The sequence below is a fragment of the Gavialis gangeticus genome, unplaced genomic scaffold (genome assembly GCF_001723915.1).
Source record: "Gavialis gangeticus isolate Ggan-Ray unplaced genomic scaffold, GavGan_comp1, whole genome shotgun sequence".
Lineage (NCBI taxonomy): Eukaryota > Metazoa > Chordata > Crocodylia > Gavialidae > Gavialis > Gavialis gangeticus.
This window is the reverse complement of record NW_017729025.1, coordinates 10,208,140-10,222,872: the sequence shown is the minus strand read 5'-3', so window position 1 is coordinate 10,222,872 and position 14,733 is coordinate 10,208,140. Positions and strand designations below refer to the sequence as shown.

The 14,733-nt window shown below is 36.7% G+C and overlaps 1 protein-coding gene across 2 annotated transcripts in view; it reads left to right on the top strand.

The window, feature by feature from the left end:
• The window catches only part of PPM1A (protein phosphatase, Mg2+/Mn2+ dependent 1A), a 60,859-nt gene that overhangs the window by 38,122 nt on the left and 8,004 nt on the right, over positions 1-14,733 (top strand). For both annotated transcript variants that reach the window (XM_019518380.1, XM_019518379.1), the window contains exons 2-4: positions 1,951-2,804; positions 5,388-5,505; positions 10,814-10,922. In XM_019518380.1, coding sequence (XP_019373925.1) covers positions 1,971-2,804; positions 5,388-5,505; positions 10,814-10,922 — 1,061 coding nt within the window. In that variant the 5' untranslated portion in view covers positions 1,951-1,970. The remainder of the gene's footprint in view (positions 1-1,950; positions 2,805-5,387; positions 5,506-10,813; positions 10,923-14,733) is intronic.

Genomic DNA, 14,733 nt, shown 5'->3' with positions numbered 1-14,733 from the left:
TCCAATTAGAAGTTAATTCCCGAGATCATGAGGAAAAGTTTGGTCTGCATACTTTGCATTTGACAGCATTTTTATATAGGCATTTTTACTGTGTTTTATTTTCTAGTTTTCCCCTTTTTGTTTGAATTTTTCAAAATGGGAAGGAGAAATATTTTACAGAACTTGAAAAGGCAGTATACGAATCAATTAATCAGTTACAGGTCTGGAATTAAAGCTTTGCAATAATTATTCAGTTCAGTTCCACTTGCTGTGTTTTTATTTCAGAATATTCAAAGATCATTATAGTGCAATAAATGATCTCACATCTTCGCTGAAGTATTTCTATCCTTGAGTTATTCTACCACAGTGTAAATCACTGGAGCTTGGGCCAGTCCCATTCCAGTAGTGGGTTTTAGTTGATTTAAGTAAAGAAGGATGTGCTTTCCACCGCAGTTGTAATGTGATTCTTTCCTAATGTATGTTTTGGATATGCCATTAACACACAAATGACAGTATCTGTATGCTGCACTTTGTGAACCATAATTAGTTACTATAAGAATCTATTTAATTTACAAATTGACAGTTTACTTTAACTTGTTCTGTTAATAACAACAATGTTGCACTTTTAATATTGACTGTCCAACTGAATGCCTATCAGCAGAATACTGCATATTCAGTCAACTATGCATATGTTTTAATGTGCTGCTGCAGTTAGATCAAATGTAAATACTCTTGTGTGGTGTGCCCTTGACTGTACATGTTTTGCTTTCAAATGGGCAGAAGGTGAGAGAGAATTTGCAAGGTTACTGGGAGAAATTTATTCCTTCTCACTGCAGTTAGTTCAGGAACTACACTAACAAAGTGGCACTGTTGTTTATACACAATGGATCGGTTCTTTAGATAGATGTATATCCCTTGCAAACGTGATAAATTCTGCCATTGTAGCAGTCTAGTTTGGGACTGGACCAGAAAATAGTTCTGGCCTTCTCACAGTCGGTTGTATTGCTAGTCTGTTAGTCCACAAACAGAATAGGTTTGCAGGTCTTTTATTACCTTGTGTTTAAACAACAAGGGCTTACACAGGCTGAACAATGCAGAATTTTTGACCATGTAAAATTTTGTCTGTTTTGGATGTTTGAATGACTGCACAGACTAATAGGGATCAAAAGGATGGGATGGACATCTAACGTGTGAGAGAATAAACCTGTCGGTTTATACTGTCTAAAGTATAATGCTCTGTTTGGGTACATGCATGGGTGCATACGTAGTTGTGTGTGTGAATCCATTGTTTCTTGGCCTCTGTGTGTATATGGTATGCTATATATACAGTACTCTGTACCTACATATGACTAAGAAATACTAATGGAAAAAAAAATCCCTGCTTCTTTATAAAATATGAATGTCTGATACCTGTAATTATTTCTAAACGGATTTCTTCAAAGATGTCAAGGGCAGTAGTCCTCACAGAAGTTTTAAATGCATAAAAAGTTTGAAGTTTTAAATAAATATGGACCACAATATAAGAGTCTGAGATGCTTTCCATCTAGTACAACTAAGAATCTAAGATGTGTGCTAATTAAATGGCTTGAACAGTGGTTCATCATGCTTGATGGAAAAAATACAAATTATTAGTACAGTGCAATCCGTTAATGGAGGGTACGAACTAAATAGTCATACAAAATGAGGAGTTGTTTTGGCTAATATTGAGTCTCTTAAAACAATGCAAGCAAAGGAAGGTAGTACAGAGCTAAAGCTGACTTTTGTGTTTGAACATAAGCTCGCTCTTTTATATAATGGAAAGGACTAGGAACCAGCCTTAATTCTCTTGCTGTTTTTTCTCTTCCTTTTTCTGTTCATCATAACATTTCAACCGGACTTTTTGTATTTGACAGTTTCTAGTGACACGTTTAAATGGGTACTTGTTTTCTAGAAATAGCTCAGTAACAATGTTCTTTTTTTTTTTTCCATTAGTGCTAAAAGAACAACTCATCATGGGAGCATTTTTAGACAAGCCAAAGATGGAGAAACATAATGCCCAAGGGCAGGGTAATGGGCTTCGTTATGGGCTAAGCAGTATGCAGGGTTGGCGAGTCGAGATGGAGGATGCGCATACAGCTGTGATTGGTTTGCCAAATGGACTTGACGGATGGTCATTTTTTGCTGTATATGATGGGCATGCTGGATCCCAGGTGGCCAAATATTGCTGCGAGCATTTATTAGATCACATCACAAGCAACCAGGATTTTAAAGGGTCTGATGGACCACCTTCTGTGGAGAGTGTAAAGAATGGAATCAGAACAGGTTTTCTGCAAATTGATGAACATATGAGAGTAATTTCTGAGAAGAAACATGGTGCAGACAGAAGCGGATCAACAGCTGTGGGTGTCATGATTTCTCCCCAACACACTTACTTCATCAACTGTGGAGACTCAAGAGGTTTACTTTGTAGAAACAGGAAGGTTCATTTCTTCACACAAGATCACAAACCAAGTAATCCACTGGAGAAAGAGCGTATACAGAATGCAGGCGGCTCTGTAATGATTCAGCGTGTTAATGGCTCTCTTGCTGTGTCAAGAGCACTTGGGGACTTTGATTACAAATGTGTCCATGGGAAAGGTCCCACAGAGCAGCTTGTGTCGCCAGAGCCTGAAGTTTATGAAATTGAGAGATCAGAAGAAGATGATCAGTTCATCATACTGGCTTGTGATGGTATCTGGGATGTTATGGGAAATGAAGAGCTGTGTGACTTTGTAAGATCCAGACTTGAAGTAACCGATGACCTTGAGAAAGTTTGCAATGAGATAGTCGACACCTGCTTGTACAAGGTAGTCAGAATTTTAAGAGGAGAAGCATATTTTCACTACAGTAGTTGAAGTTTCTCTATTATCAGCAAAATGAATGTAAATCTTGGTTCAAATCTGTAGAGTATCTGAAGTTTGGTACCTATACGCTGTTGTGACAATAGCTGTATGATACAGTTGTGTCACTTCCAAGAATTGCAGTGCGCATATAGCTTGGACCAGCATGGCTTCCATACTGAGTTTTGTTGAGTAGCTAGAGTCAAATTCATGTAAAGATATGCTGTGTGCTCTGACATATTGAAAGCTGTCTGACAGTTTTAAGAAGTAACTTTCAGGAAAAATAAATACCCCTTTTATTTTTTTTTTCAAGTATGAAACACACTTGTTTTTATATGCTTTGGAAATAGTGGGTCTGATCCAAACAGCTTTGTGGAGGCTGCATGCTTACATGGTAGACAGCAGTGCCACAAACATGCTGTGCTGCTCTGTGTAGACTGCTTTTGATTTTGAAAGCAACGTAACAGCATTCCTGCAGCATTGTAGTCATGTGAATGGACCCTGGCTCTTAGTATTGCTGGCAGTGTCACACATTCAGGTACAGGCAACCCCTGCTTAATGCTGTTTCACTTGGTACTATTTTGCTATACCACTCATTTTAAATTGATGCCTGATTCCACTTGGCGCTCATCAAGTTTTGTTATAACACTTGTGGTTGCCATCTTGGGTCATTAAAAACACTTGCAGTTGCCATTTTGGGTTGTCAAAAGCTTTTGGTTTCACTTAATGCTTAGTTTTTCAGGAACCAATTAAGAGCGCTAAATGGGGGTTGCCTGTACATTGTCTTTGGATCATGGGGTAGCCATCACAAAACAGCACCATGTTTTGAGGACAGTGATACTTGCCATGATGATTTTGCAGTGTGGATGTGCCCTGAGTGACTTTATATCACAGTACCACTATCACAAAGGTGAAGTAACTAAGTGGAAATTATGTTTTTCAGATGAATGGGAAAATAGACCTTACGGGAAGTAGATAAGAGGCAGACATGAAATCCTGATTTTTCTTCATTTTCTGACATTGGAAAATAAAACAGCTGCGGGCTTGATTTTGCCAAGATCATTGTGAAATAATTGATTTTTCTAAAATTTAAAATTTTCAAATATTTGGCCAAAATCTCTTATGATCTTTTTTTATTTTTTAAAAAACAAAAAACTTCTTTATAAAATTTCATTTCTGCACAGAGAATTTTTTTCTCCTGTTAACACTTCTTTGTTATGGCCTTTAGCTGTCAACCAGCTTTTTTCATATTATTAACTTGTACAGTTACTAACAGATGCCAAGTTTGAATGTTTTCCATGTATAGTGTCAGCATTTTGAAGGTTTTTTGATAAAATGAAAAGTGGGTATGTTAAATGATATTCTTATAGGTGTAGCTTCCTTTCCCTGGACAAGTAGTTAATCATATATATTGATACAATGGAGCTTTTATATTTGTGGGGAGGTGGCAAGTAAAGGCAAGATAACAACCTTGGCATTGACACCATGTTCTTGAGAGAAAGTTAACTATAACCATGTTAACTAGCTAATAGTTTCTAACATCTTAAAGTAAAGCTTTATGTGCTCACTTGTAATTTCAGCTCTGGAAAATGTAAGCACTGCTCAAAGTCATGCCTACTTGCAGGGACCTTGTGCTTCTCTCAGTACGAGTGTCATATGGGCACCATTCTTGCAAATGTGTTCATGCTCAACTTTACTTGAGCAGTCTGACTGGCGCCAGCAGTTTGCTTGCAGGTAAAGTTAAGCATGTATCCAAGTATCTGCAGAACAAGGACCTCACCAGTTAAAAATACTTTGAATTAGATATTTGATAGTTTGCGCCTAGATCATGGACCTGCAGTATGGTATTCAAGTATTTTCTACAAGTTGTCTTCAGTTTGCTCACTTGTATTCTAAAGGTTTGCATGGTGAGAAGCATTCTCATGTTTAGATAAAGATGTTTGTGTCACTTGATAATATCATTTGAGCCTTTTGTTGGCTCTGGTCACAAGAAACAATCATTTATAGGGAAGACCCATTTGATAATAGCAGCATTTGTAGATGAGCAGTAGTGTCAGAGATGGTGAGCAGTTTGTTTTGTAAGTGGCTTTAAATATCCTTACTGTTCCTGTTTACTCATTTGATGTTTGAACAATTAACGTTTAATATTAGCCTCTAAACAATAAGATGCTAAAGCAAGATGAAAACTGGTTTTGCAGTCTCATCTCATTTCCCACAATGTCCGTCTTGCAGATAAGGTCAGTTTTCAGCCAAACGAAGCATCAATTCTAGGTTCGTTATAAAGGTCACCCTTAGAACTTTTGGCTTTGTATACATTTTGAAAAATATGTGCTGAATGATTCTCAACATGCAGATTTCTGGAATGGTGATTGTAAGAGAGCTTTTTCGTGTTTAAATAGCATGACGAGCGGAAGTGCTTACACAATAAACTTTAATATGTAAACTGATTTGATATGGACTTGAGATAAAATCAATGTATGTGCATACATAGTGTCTGGAATACAGCATATTATCTAAAAAAAAAATGTTTTGTTTTTTCTTCCCCACTAGGGAAGTCGAGACAACATGAGCGTGATATTGATCTGTTTTCCAAATGCACCAAAGGTATTGCCAGAGGCAGTGAAGAGAGAGACAGAGTTGGACAAGTACCTGGAAAGCAGAGTAGAAGGTGGATCATTTACACAAAAATAAGTAACTTTGTTTCTAAACAAACCCCCAAGCAACTAAACTCTTATATATATGCTTTTTATTAAACCTTTGTGTGCCATCGGACATCTAGTGTACATCTCGGAAAATGCCCTTGTGTAGTCCTGTGGATGTATACTGTATGTCCTGACAAAATGCTGCTAAAAAGGCAGCAAGCAGTTCATGACCCTGGAAATTCTGTTCCGCGTGGTAGGACAAAGTAATCCATTTGTGCTTCATGGGACCCTTAGCAGCAATAACTTCAGGCTGGTAAAATCTGGTTTCTGTCCTATGTAGTTAAATGAAATCTGGTATAATATTAAGATGGCAGTTTGAATATTCTGTTTCTGTAAAGCCATGTACAGTTGCACACTTTGGCCCTAATTAGTATATCGTGTAATTGAAGGGTCATAGTTTTGAATAATGTAATTGTAATATTGCCTCTAATACGACTATAAAGTGCAGCATTTCAGTATTATAGCTAAACAATCATGCTGAACTGAAGCTGGGCATGTAATATCTCACTTGACAGTAACTTTTTAAAAATCAGATTGGTTTTGAGTGTTAAAATTGTAGAAGAAACAGATTGCCATTACTAGCAATGGTGGCATTAAGACATGATTGAAAAGGTTTTAATAATCAAATTAAAAATTGAAACAAGCAGAGATCAGGTTTGAAGCGTGGATATCATGAAAATGCTTAAGGTTTCTAAAATATCAAAAATATACATAACATATACATTCAGCTTCACTTCTAGATTAAACAGTATTTAAAAAATAGATTTGTAATGATTTTGTCATTATGAATCTGTTGTATTACTATGCAAGCTAACAGTCCTTAGTAGCATGCATTGGCATGATATGCAGAGTTCTTGCAGAACTATCACGTCAATGATTGAAATTTATGAATGCTCTGTGCACTTTTCCTTTTTCACTGTGTGACACTAACAATAAAAATCTCAACTTTGGAGATTTCACAAAAGTCTTGCCAATATGGGAACGGCTGGAGTTAAGATGGTTTAACTAAAGTTGCAGTTAGTGTACAAGTTCAGAGTACACCAACTCCTGTAATGGACGTTCACACAAAATCAGAGTGGCTTTAAATTTTGTTGCTGCTTAATTCTGAAAAGTCAAGTAGATTGAGGCTGCTCCATTTCTGTATGTGTGTCCACTTATGGTGTAAGTGCACTTTGACATGGTGTCTACATGATGGGGAACTGAATATGTAGTTAGCCTGCTGGTTGCTCTACACTAACTCCCATGGACATTTTGAGTATCAGGACACAATACCAAAGCTGTGTTAGTGGGTAGTAATGGCAGTATACACACTGTCGACACAAGCATGCTGAGCATGTACATGCATATCTGGCTCGTGTCTGAGGGGGGCAGAAAAATGAGGAGGAACAGGGGCCTTCAGTGTCCTAGCTCCAATAGCTGAGTCGTTAGGACACTTGCAGGAAATGAGACCTCGATTCTAGGCACCCCTCACCCAAGGGTGGTTGGAACCTGCATCTCTGATTTGAGCACACTGCTAATCAGCACACCACAAGTTAGGCATTATCCTTTCCCCTCTCTGCTCCTCCTGAAGGTGCAGGCTGCAACAGAACATTTCTTAGCCATTGTATAAAATGGATGGAGAGCAGTAGAGTGTGGACATTTCTATCTCACTGGGAGTTAGAGCCCAAGATAGAATGAGATGAGGAGACATTCCAGTGAGTGGCTCTCCTTCCTGGCCCCCGTATCTCCCTGTTTTGGCTGCCCAAGGGGCCAGCTTCAGAAGAAGTTAGTGAAGAGTAACTAGTGTTCTATAAATTCACATTCTAGCCTACTACACGCTAATGTACTCACGTGCATTAACTTCACACTTTTCAGTTAATTCATCTTAACCCACTGTGTAGATGAGCTTTTTATAAGATCAAGGTTTATTCAGGTTAAGGCTGTGTCATTCTTAACTGACATAACTTGTCTAGATGTCTGACAATACATGGAAGGCAAACCTAATGTGTAAATGAAGAACCTAAGTGCTGGAGGAGAATGGGATTATCCTGTATAGAACAATGCATTTGATTGCTGGTATCTTGCATTTTTAGAAATGCCGCATTTCAGGGATGAGGGAGACATCATATTTGTGTGGAGAAAGACTTTCATGTAGATATAAAGCACTTTAATCCTAATTTTAATAGGATAAAATGTGGACAGTTCTAGAAAATACATTGCTACTTCCCTTTAGAGTCCACACTTTATTGGTCTTAATTTTTTTTCTTCTGATGTTGCACATAGCTGCATTAATTAGACTTACAAATGCTTATAAAAAAAAATGCAACCTGAGTGATTTGTGTAAATCGTATGTAGGCGGTGAAGAGAGATGACGCTTGTGTGAGTGAAGTTAATGGGACTGTACACAAGGGAGGATGGCAAGATAAAGCTGCAAATTTACCTTATTGTTATATTAAACTGAACCAGTCTTATGCAACTAAGTTTGTTTCATGTTGTAAACGTAATACTATCTACTGAGGTAGGACTGATATGACCGTTGCTGAAACTTTCAGAGCTGTAGTGAATTAATTTTACAGCTGTTATTTTAAACTGTATGAAGTACCACTGTTACTAAGCATTTTAAAAATCTCTCAAAATTAGCTGAAGAAATGATAAAATATAAAGAAATTCTAAAAGTATTTTTACTAGTCTGTGTGATTTAGAAAACTAAGCTCACTAAATATTTACTTGCTAGAAATATAGTGCATAATAACTGCATTATGAAATATGTATCTTGACCAGCAAAGTCCAGAAAGTAATGAAGTTAAAGGCATTCTGTAATGTGTATTTTTTTGGTTGACCGTGGCCATTTTGAACAACAAAAGGAAATATTTTTTTTAATGGACTAATAAATATAAACGTTATCCACATCCCACTATACTGGACTGCTTTTCACTCCTTCAGTCTATTTTTTTTTGTCAGTTTTGAGACATTTTCCATGGCTCGCTTCTGGAGGGTCAAATAAATGTCTGGAGGTGAAATAAGTCTAAAATCACTTTGTCGTGTTCTAGTAAATTAGTGTTGCTTTAAAATGTTTTTAAGGATTTGATGATAATCTGAGAAGAATTGTCTAAGAAGTCATTCCAAAATATAGTACTTTTGATTGCACTAAAACTCCATTTACTGAGATGTCTTAATTCTTTCTTTTTGAAGTAACATGACTTAAAGGGGTTTTTGTTCCACTTTAAAACCAGTTTTGTTAAACATACATAATAAAGGCCATAACAAATCTGATGATTAAATATGTATTCCAAGGAGCTAATTGAAATGCAGAATCTTAAATTAGTTGCTTTAAATTCCTTATTTTTAATCAAATTCTGAAATTTTTAATTTTATTTAGAATTATATATGAAAATGCCATTCAAAGTAGAAAATAAGTAGGTATGTTTGGAATTCTTTATTTTAGGATTACAAGTATATTTTTCCATTATTTTACATGATAAAACCATGTAGAGGGCTTAAACTAGGTTAAAGAGAAGGAGAGTACAAGATGTATTGAAATAACAATTAATTCAGTAACTTAAAAAAAGCCAGGACATTGGCTCCATTTATTGTGTCATCAGTGTTCATTCAGACTGTACCTATATCAAAGTATAAATGTATTAATTTAGTGGAGATTGTATGTTAAATGTACTACAGTTGTAGGTTGTGAAACTGTGTAGTTTAGGCAAGCGATAATCCCTTATTTTTGTAAAGCAGAACTTTAGTTTTAGAGCAATGTAGAATATGCTAGATGTTCAAGATTACACAATAAAGGAACTTGGCAAACCAAATCTGAGATCTTTGCTTTTTATTCAGATTAACAGTGTTAGACTTATTTTTAGCAAATGCTAGATGGCAAAGCATGAATTTTAACCATAGGTCTTGAAAAAAATGGCACACTTTGAGATGTTTGCCTAATGTGTGGTATGTAAAAACCTGTATTCCTTTTGTATTCACAATGTAGGTTTAGAATTAACAGCTAATGTTTGTGCTGTGAATTTTGACACTGGTTATAACTTTCTACTGTATATTGTTTGCAAGGGTTCAACTTCAAAATGTTATGAAGTTGGGTTTTTTACAGAATATTGGAGCCTGGAAAACTGTTCTGCACACCAATCAGTTCACCAGTGTATCAATATACTGATCTCAGAAACTTTAGTGTGTTTTAACTCTCTCACTTAAGTTACAAAAATGAAACTTGGAAACCGGTGCTTTATTCCATATATCTAGTTTTGGAAAGTGGATGTTCCACTTGTTCCAGTGAACTACTTTTCACATTTTTGTCAAGATTTTTACTAAATACAAAATACTGCATATGCAGATATTATACATGCTATAATATGCACTTGAAGATCAGCAGTTTCAAGTCTAACCAATAAATATACTTCTTGAAGACTTGCTAGTTTAGACTTGAATATTTACACATGACGGTGTAGTTGACAGTTCTTATTTTGTAAGATTTTTTTAAAAATAGGTAAATCGGAAAACTGACGAGACCTGACTTGCTTTTTCAAGGCTTGATAAGAGCTCTAATGGCTTCTCTAAATTCAGCATAAGTTGTAGGTGTTCACTACTTCAGAAAATCATGGTTAGATTTTAGCATTTTATAACTTCATTCATAGCCAACTGTGCTGTTGCTGCAGTAGATATTCTCTTATTTACCTAGGTAAAGTTGAATTGGGTATTTATAGCCCACAGTCCAAATATCCTTTAAATGAGTCAGCGATGGAGTTGTCTTAACTTTGACATTCTTGGGTCTTGTTAGTTTAAACATTGTTTTTAATGTTTGTAATACTGCACATTCAAGTAGTTATAAAGTGTTTCTCTTGTTTCTTTAACATATCATGCATTCTACGATGACACTAATCTTCTAATGTATTCTAGATGATAAAAAGTGACATTATTTAAAACCTGCTTTTTGTTCCATATGTTTCACTGGAACAGTGCAATACATAATATGCCAGGGGAGCCCGTTAAAATGACCTTTGTTGTCTAGCTATCATTTTGATAGCATATTGTGTATTTACAGAAGCATAATTGACTTGATCTGCAAGATAAGAAATTCTAGTTGGTATTTTTCCCCCCAAATGCATGACACATTTTTACAGAATAAATTTATTTTTCTGTTGTGGCACAAAAGTAAGTTTATGATGTTGAACATGATAAATGTTGTTTTAAAAAAATGCTAGGCTGCTTTTTGATAAAAGTCAGTTTAAACATGTCTTTTTAAGTTAAATTTAGACTGCACTTACAAAAAGTACTTCTGATTCTCAGAGATCATAAAGAAGCAGGGTGAAGGCGTACCGGACTTAGTCCATGTGATGCGCACGTTAGCAACTGAGAGCATCCCAAACCTCCCGCCAGGGGGTGAATTGGCAAGCAAGTGAGTTTACATTTGTCTAAATTTGCTTTTAAACTAGATTAAGATTTTTTTGGGGATAAGGCCACTCTTAAAACAAAAACAAAAAGCATTTATGTGGAGAGGAGGAGAAGGGTTGTATATTCTCAATTTCTATTTTTGTACCTTGACTTATTTGAAACAGAGAGATGCAGAGACTAGGGTTGATAGTGGATAATTAATTTCTAAAATAAAAAATAAATCTGTTCTTCCTGCAACTATAATCTGACTCTTTAAGGGTGGCCTCATCTGTTGCTTGTTTTGATAATGGGTATTAACTACTTTTACGTTTTAAAAATGTAAGAAATAGAATGGATTGTTATTTGCAATATGGTGTATACACTAAGATTAAAAACAAATTCTCTCTTGTGAAAATTGGCATAATCAGGTTTGTCCTTAGGGCAAGGTGAATTGGTGCAACTGCCCCAGGCCCTGCACTTTTGGGGCTCCGTATACAGCTGCCCGCTGCTGTGCACCCCGCCCCCCTGCTGCTGCTGCAGTAGCAGCAGCAGCAGCTTCAGGTCCGGGGCTGTGGGATCAGAGTGCGGGCAGGGCCCTGCATAAGCTGATTTCCCCAGGGCCCTGCACCCTGCTTGGGTCAGCTCTGCGCATCATCCTCAGTAAATAGAGTACTGATTTTTTTTTTTTAAGACTTTTTGTACATTTCCTGTGATTATTGTCCATAGCGAATTAAGTTTGAATGAGAGACTAACCATTTTGAGTTGGCATTAAAACTTTAAAAGAGTCAAAAATTGTAGATCCCAAGTTTAGCAAGGTAAGCAAATATTCTCTGTGTCTGTTAAATTATTCTTAGAATTCTGATGCCAGTCGTGCCTTCCAATGAGGAATAAACAACAAGAACAAGTGAACTGCAAAAGAAACAAATACCTTGTTTTCATTCTAATAGTTTTAATGTAGAAAAAGCAAGCCAGCTATATAGTATGAGTTGTAAATAGATACCATTTGGACAGTATATTCCAATTTTCTTTGAAGCATTCATGATATATTTGGCGCACATCTAAGTCTTGCAGCATTAAATTGGAATGTTTATCGTTCTTTTAAATCCATTCTCTGACTTTCACAGTATTTTTCCTGATGGAGTTGTGAGCAAGTGTTTTCTTGCTGCACCTGACTTCAGAGGCCTTTAAGGGCGGTGGTGAAAGGGGTGGAAATGCACCATTTCATGAGAAACAGTTGGTCTTCTACAACACAGTTGCATTATTCTGAAATGTTGGAACTGTTATTTTTTTTAACCTGAAAAACGATGTATAGGACAAAGGCACATTCTGGCTGCACTGTTGGGCTGAGTAAATTAGATTGTAATTTAAAAAGTTACTCTTGGATTTATTTCCTACAAATTTGATCCTGTATTGATATGTTTTACATTAGGGTTGTGTGCATGTGAACTAATCATTGCTTGTCAATTTTCTTATTTAAAGAAAGAAACCTAAAATCTATTGTGCGACTGAGCATATGCTAGCTTGCTTATAGTTGGATAAAAAGGACTCTGAACAGATAAATAGCCTACACTGTGATTCAAGAAACCTCACGTATCAGGATTAGCACTTATGCATGAGCTTAAAAAGTCTGAAGAGGACTAGACTTCAGTGGGCATATCTACACATGCAATTATGGCACATGAATAAACTGTGGAACTTGTTGCTCTGGAGTTAATTGCTTCTGGGCATGCTGTTTGAACGTGCACCTGGGAGCAATTAACCCTAAAGCAATAAGCTCCGCAGTTTATTCATGCTCAGCGTATTGAGCTGAGGTGGAGCAGCCCTGACTAGCAAGGGGTTGTGGAGGTCATTTTGCCGGCATGTGGCTGCTCTCCCCCTGTTCAGCTTGCTGCAAGAGGCTGCCTGGGGCATGAAGGTGTCTCAGCACAGGGCTAGCCAGCAGGCAGCCCCCACATGAAAGCACCTTTATGCCCCAGCCAGACCCACCAGCATATGTGCTGCTGTGATGTCTTTACTCTGCAACAGGATAGTACTTATATTTACAAGTATCCTGCTATGGAATAAATTGTTTTACTCCAGCCTAATAGAGGTACATGTGTAGATGCTGAGACATTTACTGCACAGCTAACTAGTCCATTGTGCAGTAAACAACTTGTGTAGAAGCACCCAGTTTGTGCTTTAGAGTCTTAATGTAACTTAAAGGGAGATTGTCCACTTGAAAATAGTTTTTCCTGCACTTCTAACACCTTAAGGTAATTGTATAGCTGAGAATTTAAGGGGAGAGGTCTTTTATCATTTTTCCCCTTCCTTCCAGCTTGTGTATAGCACATCACTTTGCAATTATCCATTTTGCTGTTTTTCCCTTGTTTATTTGGGACTTTCCAATAATAATGAATTATTTGTTTAAAAAAAGAGAAATATGGAAAAACTAAAACTTTCCTGGGAATACGCAGTAGTAGTATGTGTAACGGCTTGCAAAATGTTTATAAAGATAGATCAGATGTCAAGTTCGTGGTCGATATCCATTTGAGGTGGGATTTTGGAAGTGCAGCGGAAAGCTTAGTTTTATCATTTGCAAGCAGTATACTTGGTTGAAAACGTCAAGTTCGAAACTTTAGTGGAGTATAGTAACATCAAAAGTTGTGAGATTTTTTTTTTTTCCAAAATCTTTGCACCTTATGCAAAGATTAGAAATGAACAGAATGTGCGAGATCCTGCCTTTTTTCCAAAGGTCTTACAATCACTCATTAAACCTACAGCCACTAGGTGATGCTTGGAGGAGTGGATTCACTGAATGACCGTTTATATCTTCCTCCTCTTTCCCATTCTGCTATCACTCTGTTCTGTTCCTAGTGTCATAGTAGCTCACTTCATACTCAAATGCATTTAACACTTGGTCCTTTGCAGAAATTCATGCATTATTAATATAGTCGCCTTCTGCTACATCAGGGCATGCAGATACCTCTGCAGACCTTTTCTACACCCTGGTCGTATTGAATCGGAACCACGGCAGTTTTCAGCTTGGTCAGAAGCCTCTAGCCAGGAGAGCTTTAAAGAGTCTCAATCAGTAGTGCATATTCCTGCATCCCCCCAATGTAATCTTTGTGCTCTGGGTAAGGAAAGCATCCCCCCCACACACCTTTCCTGTCCTTGCCCCACTTCCACCCCACTTGATTCTTCTGTTTTTCAGATTCTTGCCGTAGTAAACCCCTAAATATTTTCACCATACAAATAGGAAATCATAGATTATGAGCTATTCTATATATCTTTGTAACTTTTCAACTGAGCGCTTACCAGAGGACTTGGAGTGTTTAATCTGTATCTTGGCGATGATGTTAAATGAAGCAAAATGTTAAAAGTGAACAAAAGACTTTTCAGAACAATTCTAACTCACTTTTGCCACCAAGTTATGGAGTTTTCTACGATGGGAATACACTTAAAATAAAGCAAAAAACGAAAACCTTTCACTTTTTTTTTTTTTTTAAGATGAGTTTCTTTTGGAGGAGGAGAAAACTGGACATGTGATTGGGAAGCTTTTACTCATTCATTTAAAAAAAAAAAAAAAAAAAAGAGAGAGACCAAAGTTTTTAAAGTTATATTTTTAAAAAGTATGGTCAATTAAAAATGTATATTTTAAGCTAGTTTGAAAAGAACCCAAAATGCAGGGCTTTCAGTAATGCAGAAAAGTTTAGTACTTTTCCTCTGCCCCCACCACACCCCACATATTATACATTCCCCTTGAAGCACATCATTGGTAATCCACCAGTAAAAATGGTAGGCAAAGATGTAATTTTCCACAAAACCCCAAGAACTTTTTAGGTTTAGAGTGGTCATAC